At 56.6% G+C, this 13,169-nt stretch overlaps 1 protein-coding gene across 2 annotated transcripts in view; it reads right to left on the bottom strand.

The window, feature by feature from the left end:
• TMPRSS6 (transmembrane serine protease 6) overlaps nucleotides 1–12,062 on the bottom strand; it is a 37,493-nt gene extending 25,431 nt beyond the window's left edge. The window contains exons 1-3 of one of the 2 annotated variants that reach the window (XM_041754018.1): nucleotides 11,864–12,062; nucleotides 5,026–5,222; nucleotides 1,166–1,299 (exon numbers count right to left, since the gene is read on the bottom strand). In XM_041754018.1, coding sequence (XP_041609952.1) covers nucleotides 1,166–1,299; nucleotides 5,026–5,221 — 330 coding nt within the window. In that variant the 5' untranslated portion in view covers nucleotide 5,222; nucleotides 11,864–12,062. The other variant, XM_041754019.1, reaches the window with a different exon arrangement.
• Nucleotides 12,063–13,169: the final 1,107 nt, after the last annotated feature.

The following is a 13,169-nucleotide window of genomic DNA, read 5'->3' as shown; positions in this document are numbered from 1 at the left end:
GAATTTAAATTTTTAAAAAGGGGAAAAAATTTGTGTAATATTAGAAAAAAAGGGGACACCTCTGTGGCTCAACAGTTGAGCATCTGCCTTCAGCCCAGGGTGTGATCCTGGAGGCCCGGGATCGAGTCCCACATCGGGCTCCCTGCATGGAGCCTGCTTCTCCCTCTGCCTGTGTCTCTGCCTCTCCCCCTCTCTGTGTCTCTATGAATAATTAAATAAAATCTTTAAAAAAGAAAAAGAAAAAGAAAGTCACCCTGAGCCCTGGAAAGCCCCACTAGGCTCTGGAGTCTGCTCCCCACCCCCAGCCAGTGGCCACAGTAGCTGGGCCGGGCTATTTGGGTACCTGCTCCAGGCCAGTGCTGAGGACAGGAAGGGCAGCAGGACTGTATGCCTGCAAAGCGCTTTGCATGGGGCAGAAACCAGCACCCCACAACCCTCTGGGCAGGCACCGCTTTCATCTGCCTTATAGAGGAGGGAAGAGAGCCCTGGGCGGGTCCCCCAAAAGCAAGTCCTGAGACGAGGCCATGGGAGAGTGGTTTGTTCAGAGGCGATTCTGGAGAGCTCTGGCAGGGGGTCAGGCAGGCGGGCTAGCAGGGGCACCGCCAAGGCGGCTGTGAAGGGGCAGCAGGGCTGCGGGAGTGGAGGCAAAGGCCAACACGGAGCCCTGGACGACAGTGGGGCATCCTCAGGACTGTCCCCGCACCAAGGCTGAGGGAGCCGGGGTATTAAGTCGCTCAGGGGTGGTTCCTAGGAATAGGGACCCCTCAGCGCTTCTGGTCTACCCTACTGGGCGGGGTGCAGACCCACAGCCAGAGGGTGGAAGGTGTTGGAGACCAGAGGCCATCCCCAGGGCAGGAAACCACTGCCGGGGTCAGGAGGGCCTGGGGGTGGGTCCTGACAGGGTCCCTGCACTGCCCTGTCTCCCCCCAACTCCCCCCTGCTTATGCTGTAAGGGGCACAATCAGGATTAATCCACGTGTATTGGACCCAGAGCCCACTGACTGTCCCACCACCCTGTCCCACGTCCCTCTCCGCCGTGCCTGGAACAGGGCTCTGCTCCCAGTGTGTGCTCTGAAGGGACTGACCAACCGGCTTGGCGTGATCAGGGCCCTCCCCATGCCCCCCGCCCCATCCATCCCCTCCAATCCCCACGGTCCTTCCCTACCATCTTCTGGGCTTTGGCAGTTTCGCTGCGGAAGGCACTGGACTCCCGGCGGGCGAGGTCCTGGGAGAAGTGGCGGTTGAGCACGCGCACGCTGCCTGCGTACACCTGGCTGACGGTGACCTCCGCCTTGTACCCTGCCCAGGACGAAACCGACAGGGTCAACCCACAGGGGAGCTCCTGTCTCCCCCATGCCTTCTCCTGCCACCCAGACCCTCGGCTCAGCCTCCAGCATCGTGGGCTCCGAGGCACCACCACCGTCATCATCACTGTCATTGTCATCATGTCACCCCATGTATTTGGTGACAGCGAGGAAGGAGGCCCATAGACGGATGGTGTACTGAAGTCTCCCAGGCAAAGGCTGATGCAATAATCAGTCCAGGATACAGAGGACACGAAAGCTGGGAGACCCACACGGCCTCGAAGGTCAAGTTTGTGCGATAGCACCTCTGTGCACCCTTCCATTCCCCAGGGCGTCCTGGCCACACTACTGTGGGGGTACGCTAGCAAACCTAGACCACTGCATCTCCCCCTGCGGAGCTGCCAGTGGCGGGGAAGATGGGCATTACTCCAAGCATCACCCCTCAGGGCACACAGGGTCCATCTGGGAGGAGTGACTTCAACAGGATGCCCAAGGTACAACTGAAGACACATCACAAAGAAATTGGCCCTGGGCCAGGGTGACACCCCCCCCAACACCCCCCCCTCCGACCGACCCCCCCACCCCCACCCCCCCACCCCCCGCGATAGGAGAGTTGGAGCATCAGCTGCAAAGAGAGGAGGGAGGGAAGTACCTTCAGGGCAAAGGGAATAGCAAATGCAAAGGCCCTGAGGCAAAGGGATCATGGTAAAGACTGAGCTAGAACCTCTTTGGCTGGAGCAATCAGGTAAGGGGAGAGGCTACAAGAGAGGCTGGGACCTCAGCAGGGCAGGATTTGGGTCTTTACCGATGCAAAAAGGAAACCACGAAGGGTTTGAAGTCAGGGATGATGTCATCAGATTTCCACTTTGTAAAGACCGTTTTGGCTGATATGAGGAGACTAGATTCATAGCCCCGGGCTTATGCCCCTATTCATTCGTTTATGCAGTCATCCCACAAGTGCTACTTGAGGACCTACTGTGTTAGGGACTGGCCTAAAGCACTCAGGAATACATCAGTGTAACCATGGATAAAATAATAAAGGATAAAGCCTTGCCCTTAAGAGCTTGTAGTTGACTGAGTCAGACAATTAACAAGCAGAGCAAACAAAAAAATTAGAGGTGTGGGTGCTGTGAAAGTCAGGGAGGCGGGCTGCAACATGGACGCCAGGGAAGACGGTGGTTACATCAGTCATGTGGATGTCAGTCTATGGGAAGAGCCGTCTAGGCAGAGGGACCGGCAAGTGCAAAGGCTCTGGGGCAGGAGCTCATCTGGTGTATTTGAGAAGCAACAAAGAATGAAGGAGAGGAAAGTAGGAAGAGATGACATGGGGGAGAGGATAGCCATGGAGTCTTGCTGACCATAGGGGACTTTGGCTTTACTGTGGGTGAGGTGGGAACCATGGGAGGTTTAAGCAGAGAGGTTAGGGACCTTTCTAAAATGATCCTTCTGCTATTGTGCAGAAAACAGGCTCTATGGAAGCAAGGGCAAAAGGAGGGAGACTTCAGGAGGCTCCTACAGTCATACAATGACCTGTCCAGTGGCCAGGTGAGGGACAACGGAACCTGGACCAGGCTGCGCAGTGGAGGTGGTGAGAAGTACGTGATGGGAGGCAGGATATAGTTTGGAGTTAGAGATGACCAAGTTTGCTGGCAAATTGTGGCTGGGGTGTAAAAGAGAGGAGTAAGGGGGAATAATTGGAAGGATGGAATGGCCACCGATGGGGATGGAGAGGGGTGGGTCTGGAGGGAACAAGGGAGAGCTGCAGGCTGGACAGTGGGGCCTGAGGTGCCCTTAGACATCCTGGCGGAGAGAGCGGGCCCCAGCGACGGAGTGGAGCTCACAGAGGGACCCAAGCTGGACATGGCACATTTGCGGTCATCAGGGTGTCAGCGACATTGAAAGCCAGCTAGATGTGACTCTAAAAGAAGTAGGTGGAGCAGGTCACAGTCAGGGAGGAGAAGCTGCAGCCACGAGCTGGGGGGAAAGAAGTGATAGCCACCCTGGAAGCCAAGGAAGGAAAGGGTTTCAAGGAGGAGGGAGTGAGATGTCTGGTCACATGCTGCCAATGGGTGAGACGCAAGGAGGACTGGGGACTGGCCATTGGATTTAGCAACCTGAGGATTGGCATCCTTGGAGAGGGTGGGGGCGGGGAGCCAGATGGGAAAGGGTTCGAGAGAGGCCGGGAGTGCAGAACTGCAGACAGCTCTTTCTAGGAGTTGGCTACAAAGAGGAGCAGAGACATGAGGGGCACCAGCAGGGTTTGGTGTGGGAGCAAGGAGCATGCTTGTTGTACAGGGATGGGTCGCGGCTGGAGCCCGGCCCCGGTGCGGGACCCCAGGCTCTGAAGGAGGATGGCTGCCTTTGGGAGGGGCAGGGCGAGGGTTCACCCAGGGGTCGGGCAGGAGGGCAGGTCCCATGGGTGCATCTGGAAAGGCATGCGGCCAGCATCCATGGGGCTTCTCTTCCGAGTGGTTCCATTTGCTCATTGAAGCCGGAGGCAAGTCCCAAAGTGTGTGTGGGTGTGTGGGGGGGGGGGTTGTGGGTGTGGAGAGGGCAGGTCTGGGAAGAAAGCACGAACTGTCAGCCAGGAGAGCAGGAGGGAAACTGTGAGGCACATAACTGGGCAGTACCAAGGGCTCACACCACAAGCAGAGGGCACCCTAGGCCCGGGGCCTGCCTGCATGGGGAGCCAGCGCCACCCCCAACTCTCCTCTCCAGGACCCCTTTCTGAGTCAGACTGCCACTAACCAGTCATTGCTCCTCACTTCGGGCTTCGCCGGCCCCCGTAGGATAGGCCCCTTGTCTCTCCCCTTCCAGACGCATCTCTTTACCCTGCGCCCAGTACCCACAGCACAGCCTGAGCCTGGACAGGAGGAGCCCTTCACACAGCTCCCCGAAGTGCCGCCTTTACCCTAATCCCTTTGGGGGCGCAGGAGTTGGCTTCACCCTAGCCGAGGCTTTGGAGTGCTCGTCCCCTGGGTCCCTCAGCCCCACTGGAGCACCCACTCCCTGAGGGGTGATTCATTCCTGGAGCCAGGGGACGAGTTGAGGGCTGTGATACCAGAGTGGGAAGCCAGGCTTCAGGAGGAGCCCCGGGCTGCCTGCTCTGGACACTCTCCATCCCCTTGCACCGTGTGCTGAATTGCACGTGTGCATGTGTGCCCGCACCGGGGTGTGAAAGCCAGCTCTGTGCAAGGACACCCCCTGGGTACCTGAGTCCTGCGTCTCCCTCCCTTTTCTCCTCACTCATGCTGGGCCCTGGAGACCCAGAGGTGACAGAGCTGTGGTCCCCACCCTGGAAAAGTTCTCAAGTTGGGCTCAAGTGAGCAGAGGCACTAACTCGTGCCAGGCACCACCGGCGCGCTGGGCCTTCTCTCACTGAGCCAACTGGCTCTGAGCCCAGGGGCAGCCCAGGAGGGCTTCAGGCAAGTGGAGGCAATGTTCACACTCCTGCTTGTTGGTTCACAAGACCGGGGTCCTGTGAGAGCTCTCCTTCCCCAGCTGCTGGGAGCTGGGGGCTCTTGGCTCCAGCAAGGAACTTGCACTTGGCCTGAGCCCCGGGACCTAGAACACAGGTGAGGTAGTTCTCCCATCTCACGGGATGGAAGGAAGGGTGTTGCCAGGCACCGCTGAGCCTGGAAATGCGGTCTGTCCTGCTGCAGCCCCCACAGCCGTCCCAGGTCGCCCCCAGGGGCCTCGCCCAGGAGGGCCCACCGCTTACCTAGGAAATACCAGAGCAGGACCCCCACCGAAGCTAGCACGACCAGGGCCAGCCACAGGGGCACCAGGCGGAGGTAGTCCCGAACTTTTCTCTTGGAAATTTCGGTGGCCTTGAACATCCCCTCCGGCTCTGCTTCCTCACCGTCACCTCCGTCGCCCTGCCCGCTGGCCGCTTGGGGGGCCTCGGCCACGGGCATCCTGGTGGAGAAGCAGATCAGGGTTGGCCACGGCCTGGCATCTGCAGGGGGGCTTTTGCCAAAGACCAATGGTGCACAGCAGTGAGACAGCATCCCCGCCTTTTGTATTTTGCTTTTTAAAGATGTTATTTATTTATTCATGAGAGACACAGAGAGAGGCAGAGACACAGGCAGAGGGAGAAGCAGGCTCCCTGTGGAGAACCCGATGCGGGACTCGATCCCAGGGCCCCGGGATCATGCCCTGAGCTGAAGGCAGATACTCAACCACTGAGCCGCCCGGGGCACCCCCCACACCGCCCCTACCTTTTGGATGAGGAAGACCATAACTCCAGGAAGCAGCGATTGAGAGAGGACACCGAGTCAGCTCGTAGAGTAGGAAACAAATCTCAGAGCGGCCCACTCCAGAGGGCAAGCAGCAGAGCCGGACTCCATGTGGCTCTGGAGCCCCCGCCCCTGCAGCCGTACCAGCCCCTCTGTGATCAGAGGACAGATGGAGGTTTCGGTGCCTGAGGTGCCCCGGGCCCCCCGAGATGACATCCACAACCAGAGCACACAACTTCTGTAAGCCAGCTCGTGGTGCCTCTAGCTTTCCTTCCACTCGGGTGCTTCTCCTTCCTCTAGGTTCTCCACAGCACACTCCCCGAAATCCTGATGCCTTCCACTCATTTGAACCCTCCCTGGAAGCCCCTGAGCTAGTGCCCTGCTGGGCCAGCGACCTGTCCTTCCAGGGCTCCCATACCTCTTATCTCCTCACTTCACCAAAGGTCTCTTCGGGACAGAGGCACCGACTCACATTCATTGAGCCTCAGTGGGACACATTTCATTTAATCTCCTGTTCACCCAGGGATGTGGGGCTCGTGGTCCCCGTGCACTCTGCTCCCTCAGGCCCACTCTGAGTGGACACCTGATGTGTATTATCTCACTCAAACCTCCAAACACCGTTCGAGGTTCTGTACCCATTGGACAGATGAGGAAACTGAGACCCAGGGTGTTTTAGCCACAGTTCAGCCCAAGGTTTTCCTAACCTCATGTTCCCTATGTGATTTGAATACCTGTCACTCACCATCAGCCTCATTGTACAGATGGAAAAACCGAAGTCCGGAAGGCTAAGCCACTGGCCTGGGGTCACTGGAGGCAATGGCTTGACACCTGGGCTTGACCCACAGATGACAGCATGGGTCAAGCCCAGGCGTCGGACTCCCTGCTCCTCCCACCACCCTGGGTTGCTTCCTGTGAAATGAGCTGTTAATGAACAAATTATGATTTAATAGTAACTGAGCTCTGCCTTCTCAGTGCCCCCGGACTACGGCTGTATTTTCAGGAACCACCCTCTGTCCCCCAAGGAAACCTCTGAGAGTTACTCGGTTTCTCAGGCAGGTTTTCCCACAGGACAGAGAAGGCCCTCCAGCCACCCACCCACCAGCAGAGCGAGGATTCTAGGCCACCGAGAGGTTTCCTCTTACTACATCCATAAATGCCACGGTGGCTTTAAAAATGCATCCCCAGGGGCACCTGGGGGCTCAGTCGGTTCAGCATCTGCCTTCGGTTCAGATCATGATCTCAGGGTCCTGGGATCGAGCCCCATGTCGGGCTCCCTGCTCAGCGGGGGAGACTGCTTCTCCCTCTCCCTCTGCCTGCCTGCCGCTCCCCCTGCTTGTGCACTCTCTGTCAAATAAATACATAAACAAAATATTTTTTAAAAAATAAAAATACACCCCCAGATATGTGGGTGGTGGTAGGGGTTTCCTTTGGGCTGTCTTGGGTTTTCTGAAAATGGGGCTCCTCAGTGGACTCAGAGACCTCCCACCTGGATTCAAGGGGCCTCCTGGCCCTCCTCCCTGCTTCCCTGCTCCCCTTCACTCCTCTTAGCACGGTTCCCAGGTAAGAGTGTCTGGCAACCAGTCTTGGTCACTGGGTGTGACCCTCACAGTGTCCGCACCCAGTGCAAGGGAGGAGGGACTGCTGGCAATTCTCAGCTTCTCAGCTGTGCTGAGACCCCATCCACCCTTAACCAGAGGGCATCGGTACATACAGGCCAGGTCCTGCTGGCTCTCCTGGGGCCACAACCAAGGATGGTACATATCCTGCAATGGTTGGCACAGCCCTGCCCGCTGCCCAAAGTGTCCACAGCATCCCTGGCAAGAACCTGGCTGTCCTGACAAGCTGAGCAGCGCTGGATCCGGGGGAGCCCAGGTGACAGGCCAGCTCCTTGCCCTCTCTCAGCCCAGGTCCACCCCTTCTGCCAGATGTGGCCACATCCCTGGTTTCCTCTTGAGTCTGGATCATGAATAGCTAAGGAGCTATTTCATGATGACTTGCAGAGCCAGGGGGACTTGGAGCACAGAGGTGACAATAGTGGACATTTACTTCAACGGTTTTATACACACTGTCTCATGTTTGCCCTCAGAGGGGGAAGTAGGTTCTCTTATTATCCCCATTCTACAGATGAGAAAGTGGAGGCACAGAGGCTGAGTGGCTTGGCCAAGGTCTCACATTGGGTTAGCAGCAGAACCAGGCTGCAAAGCCAAGCGGTGTGTCTCCAGAGTATTGTCCTGACCCCTATGCTCTACCCCCTCACATGTGATCAGGGTACTGGCAGGGAAAACAAGGCTCAGAGAATGTCATAGGTCTATTGGTGGAGGCACCAAGGGGAGCAGAGTCGAGGGTAGGGTGTTCAGTAGGCCTCCGCTCCCTTCTTCTTCCCACTCCCCAGGCCAGGCCTTCACTCCATGGATTTCAGCTCCTTCACACCCGTCTGGGAGGACTGTGAGCATATTAGGAGCTCATTTTTAGGACAGCCACTGTGTAGGGCCACCTGGGTGGCTCAACAGTTGAGCATCTGCCTTTGGCTCAGGGCATGATCCCAGGGTCCTGGGATCGAGTCCCACATTGGGCTCCCCGCAGGGAGCCTGCTTCTTCCTCTGCCTGTGTTTCTGCCTCTCTCTCTGTCTCTGATGACTAAATAAATAAAATCTTTAAAAAGAGGAAAGAAAGAAGAAAGAAAAGAAAAGAAAGAAAGAAAGAAAGAAAGAAAGAAAGAAAGAAAGAAGGAAAGAAAGAAAGAAAGAAGGAAAGAAAGAAGGAAGGAAGGAAGGAAGGAAGGAAGGAAGGAAGGAAGAAGGAAGGAAGGAAGAAAGAAAAGAAAGAGAAAGAAAGAAGAAAAGAAAGAAAGAAAGAAGAAAAGAAAGAAAGAAAGAAAGAAAGGAAGGAAGAAAGAAAGGCCACTGTGTAAAGACCCAAGATTAGATACAGTCCAAGTTGGCAGGGGATAATTGTTGCCGAGTCAGGAACCTCCCACCAGGACCCCCAGGGCCGACTCCCCCCTGGGCTCCCTGTCTCCCCTCTCCTCCATGCCATGTCCTCACAGTGTCTCTGGACAGCACACCCTCTTCATCTCCAGCCATCCACCTGCTCAGAATCCCCTCATGGCTAATAGCCACCTCTGGACCCCAAGACCCTCCATGGCCAGTCTGCTGCCCACTCTCTCCTGTAGCCCTAACTTCCATCATGCACATCACCCGGCAGGCCTACAAACCACATCTTCGTGCAGGCACACCCTCTGCCTGAAGACCACAGGGATTCCCCAAAGGCCCTGTGCAAGGCCACTGCCCAGTGATAGGCCCCCAGGCCCTGAGTAGTAAGGGCCTCCTCTCCTGGGCAGCCCTTGGTCAGATCAACAGTATGCCTGGCTTGTGTGTGTGTGTGTGCACACACACACGCACATGCACTCTTTAAAGATTTATTTATTTATTTGGGAAAGAGCGAGAGCATGAGGAGTGGGGGCAGAGAGAGAGGGAAAGAATCTCAAGCAGACTCCTCGCCGAGTGTGGAGCCCGAAGTGGGTCTCAGTCTCATGATCCTGAAATCACCACCCGAGCTGAAACCAAGAGTCAGACGCTCAACCAACTGAGCCACCCAGGCGCCCCTAGTATGCCTGGCTTTTGGCTCCATGTCTCTCCCCCACAGGAAGGACAGATCTGTGTCTTATTCACCCCTGCTTTCCCATAGGACCCAGGACAGGCTCTGCTACATGAACGAAAGAATGAATGGCTAGGGCCTCCCTGTCTCCAGGCTCCTGGTGCAGTGTTCTCTCCTACACCTCGCTGTCTCCAGGACACGGGACTTGGGGGGCTAGGAGCTGAGGCTTACATCCCTTGCCTGTCTATGGAGGCCTGGGTTCGGTTACTAACCCATCCCATTTTTGTCAGGTACCTGCTTGGTGCCAGGCTTTGCTACGGCCATGGAGCAGGGTGGCGGGGGAGGGCTCACATGATTAAGAGACCTCACTCTCGTCCTTTTGGGGCTGAGAGCCCAGCAGGAGATAGACAATTGTGACAACTCTTATCTTTTACTGTTAGACTGCCTTCCTCTGACTGGTCCAGCTCCCAGCTGACCTCTCCCCCCACCCCCATTATTTTCAGGATCTAGTCCATCAGAAAGGTCTGTGGCTCTACTTCCAACCACCCCCAGAACCCAACCCCTTCCTGGCACCTCCGTGGCTCCCACCATCATCCAGGTCAGTATCATCTGTCACCTTGACCCCTGCAGTAGCCAGCCGTCTGGTCACCCTCCCTAGCGAATTCCCACACCACTGCCAGACTGGACTTCCCACCGTGTTCCCTGCTCGTGGGCCTCCCATGGCTCTCATCTGTCCAGAACAGAGCCCAAAGCCCAGATGCCAGCCCACAAGGGCCTATGTGACATGGTCCTGGTCTTTCTGTCCTCTCCCACCCTCCACTGCAGCCACTCCCTTCAAAATATCAAGTACAGGCCACCCCAGGACCATTGAGCTTGCTGTTCCCCCGGCCAGGAACGCTTTCCCTTCAGATTGCCCCACTGCCTGCTCCGTTCCCTCCCTTTTCTTTGCTCAAATTTCTTCAGAGCACTTCTCATGACCCAAATGGCATGATATGCTCATGTGTCCTTTGTCTGTCTCCTCTCTGGCTGTAAGCTGCTCCAGAGCAGGGGCGGGATGCTGCTCTCTGCCGTGTGCCCTGTCCCGATAGCAGAGCTCAGCACTTGATAATTGCTGCCGAGTCAGTGAACGCTAGGATCCCCGCTCCTTTCCAACAGCTAGAGGTGGAGTGTGCTGCGGGCACGCGTGGCCTGGCCAGCCTGTCCTGCTTTCTTTCTCCCGGCTCCCTCTTTTCCCTTCTGCACCCTAGTGACATTGGACTTGCTGGTTATAAATTCTATCAATAATGAAGATGGTAGAAAACTTAGATCAAGGGCTCTTCACTCGTTCTGCATGAAGAGCATCACACAGATTGTTTCTTGAGCCCTGAAAATGCTTACTTGTCACCTGGCTTTCCCACGCATTCTTCCTTCTGGCTTTGTATCCCTCCTCTGACTTGGCCAGCTCCCAGCTGACCCCTGCACACCTCAGCACAGCTCCCACCACTTCCTGGCAGGTCTCCCAGAGTGCCCCAGGTGGGGCAGCTGCCTCTCTTGAGGCATCCTGGGCCACCCCCATCATTGCACAGTTCACCTTGGGGGCATTCTCTGCCCCCTGATGGGGAGCCCCTGGAAAGAGAAGCTGGATCTGCCCCCAACCGACACAGGGGCCTAAAGCTTCTTCTCTGACCTGAGCACCTGGCACCTGCTCCTCCTGCTTTCCGACCACTGGGGTGTCCTCAGTCTACCCACTGGAAGCTGAGCTCATGGGGGGTTGCAGGGCTGGTCCTCCTCCTGCCCACAAGCTCTTCTCTGGACAATCCCACAAACCACAATCTCTTTCAGCCTCCAGGAGCCTGAGATGTTTGCTTTGTTATCTCTATTTAATGGCTGGGGAAAAGAGGTACAGAGAACTAAAATGATTTACCAAGATCACTCATCCAAGGCAGGACAGAACAGGGAGGAAAAGAACCAGAAATCTGATGTTGGGCCATGGGAGGCACCTACTCGGGCCTAGAGCAGATCCCTACTACAAGCAGTTTGTGTGCGCCCAGGAGTGGGGGTATGTGCATGGAAATCCCTTCCACAAACACAAATCCATTATAAACTCATACACAGTGTACACACTGAGGTACATACACATCTGTCGTGACACACAAACTCATGGGTGCATTGCTCACACTTCACATGTGTGCATGTGCACGAGCATGCACACACACACACACACACACACACACGCAGAGCCAACTGCATTCAACTCTGAGACTGGGCACTAAGGGTGAGACTATTTTGCAGTGTGAGACTCTGGGCCTGTCTCCCACATCAGGGAGCCCAGGTAAGTGTGTGGGTAAGGAGGAGGGCATGTCCAGTCTTACAGAGCAAGGGTAGGGTGCTCAGCCTGACAAATTGGGCCTCTTGTCCACTCAGTCCCTGCTCCAGAGTCCACCAACCCCACCTTTGCCCAGGCCCCCAGCACCCAAAACCTGCAGCCCCTCCACTGCCCCTGTACCGTCCCTGTGCCTGGCCTCACTCCACCCTGTCCTGCCTCAACCCCAGCTCTAGGGATTGAGGAGACCCCTGGCCTCCCGCTTACCCAGTCACTGTCTGGCCGATGAGGCCCCGTAGACCTGGCCTCAGAGTGGGGCAGATGGCTTGAGCCCCAGCGAGTCAGGCCTGGCTCTCAGAAGGGACACTGACGCCAGGTCATTCTTGGTTCCTGGGCCCCTGCTCCGGAGGCCCCCCGCTTACCTTTGGGAGTGGCAGGTGGGTGCCGGGCCTGCACGCAGGCCACAGAGCCTCTGTTTGTCCGGGCCAAGGTCTCCCCACCCCCACCCAGCCAGCCTGGGCTGGATCAATGGCCCAGAGCCATGGCCAGGGTGTCTGGCCCTTGTCCCCTGTGGCCTGTGGCCCCAGGCTCCATGGGCCTTCTGCCGGGTTCAGGTCGGCACTGTGACTGAGCACAGGTAAACAGGCCGGAGGCAGGAGCCAGGCAGTGCCCGCCCCGCCCCGGCCCGCCCCGTGGGCACCCTGGAGCCTGGCAGGCAGGTGCGGGAGATCTGAGCTCTCCCCTGAGGCCTGTTGCCTGGTGATGTTCCTGCCTGGTTACAGCCCCTGGTCCCTTAGAGCACGAGGCAGGGATGGCTGAAGATGGGGGGCTGCGCAGAGGGGCCCAGGCAGTGGGGCAGGGGCTCACACGGGTCTCCTTACCTAGACTGCTGAGGCCGGAGGGGCCAGTGGCAGAGAGAAGGGGAGGCTGGGCCCACGTGGTCCAGAGACAGAAAAGGAGAAAGTGGGGTGGGGATGGGGTTTGATGTTATTTTCTGTTCAGCTGGAAATTGTTTGAATTACTGCATGATTCTCTAGAGCTGTGTTCTCCATCTTGGTGGCCACTGGCCACGTGTGGCTTTTGGGCCCCTGGGATGCAGCCAGTCTGGCCTGAGGATGTGCTTCATGGGTAAGATGCACACCAGGTTTCAAAAAGTTGGTGCACACAAAGAATGTAAACTACCTCGACAAGAATATTTCACGTTGATGCTATGTTGAGACAGCACGGTTGGGCTGTATTGGATTAAATAAAAACATTTTTAAAATTCAACGCACCTGCTTCTCTTTATAATTGTAATGTGGCTCCTAGACCCCTGAAACCACAAGTGTGGCTCACATTCCAGGGCTAGTGAGCTGGTGAGCTGCAGTGGACACAAAGGGGCTCACCGAGTGTGCTCCGAAGCACGTGCTATAAACCGGGATTTCCCGGGTATATACAGGCTGGTCCATGTTTATCCCTTGTGGGGGGCTGCTCACCAGAACCCTGTGTTATATGAGTCCCAGGGTGTATGTGAATGTGAAGTAGGGGAATGTATGAGTGTGGAGCGTGAGATGTGTTTGTGCGGAGTGCAAAGTGCGTGTGTGTGAGGAGTATAGGGTGTGAGGTATGTGAGTGGAATGGGAGGGGTGTGAGTGTGAGTGTGAGTGTGAGGTGAGTGTGTGGAAGGGGAGGTGTGAGGTTTCAGTGTTAAATGTGAGGGGTGTGAGTGTGGAGGGGAGGAGTGTGTCC

This window comes from Vulpes lagopus, chromosome 5, assembly GCF_018345385.1.
Source record: "Vulpes lagopus strain Blue_001 chromosome 5, ASM1834538v1, whole genome shotgun sequence".
NCBI lineage: Eukaryota > Metazoa > Chordata > Mammalia > Carnivora > Canidae > Vulpes > Vulpes lagopus.
Note: the sequence above shows the minus strand (reverse complement) of the source record. Positions and strands in the feature narration are given on the sequence as shown.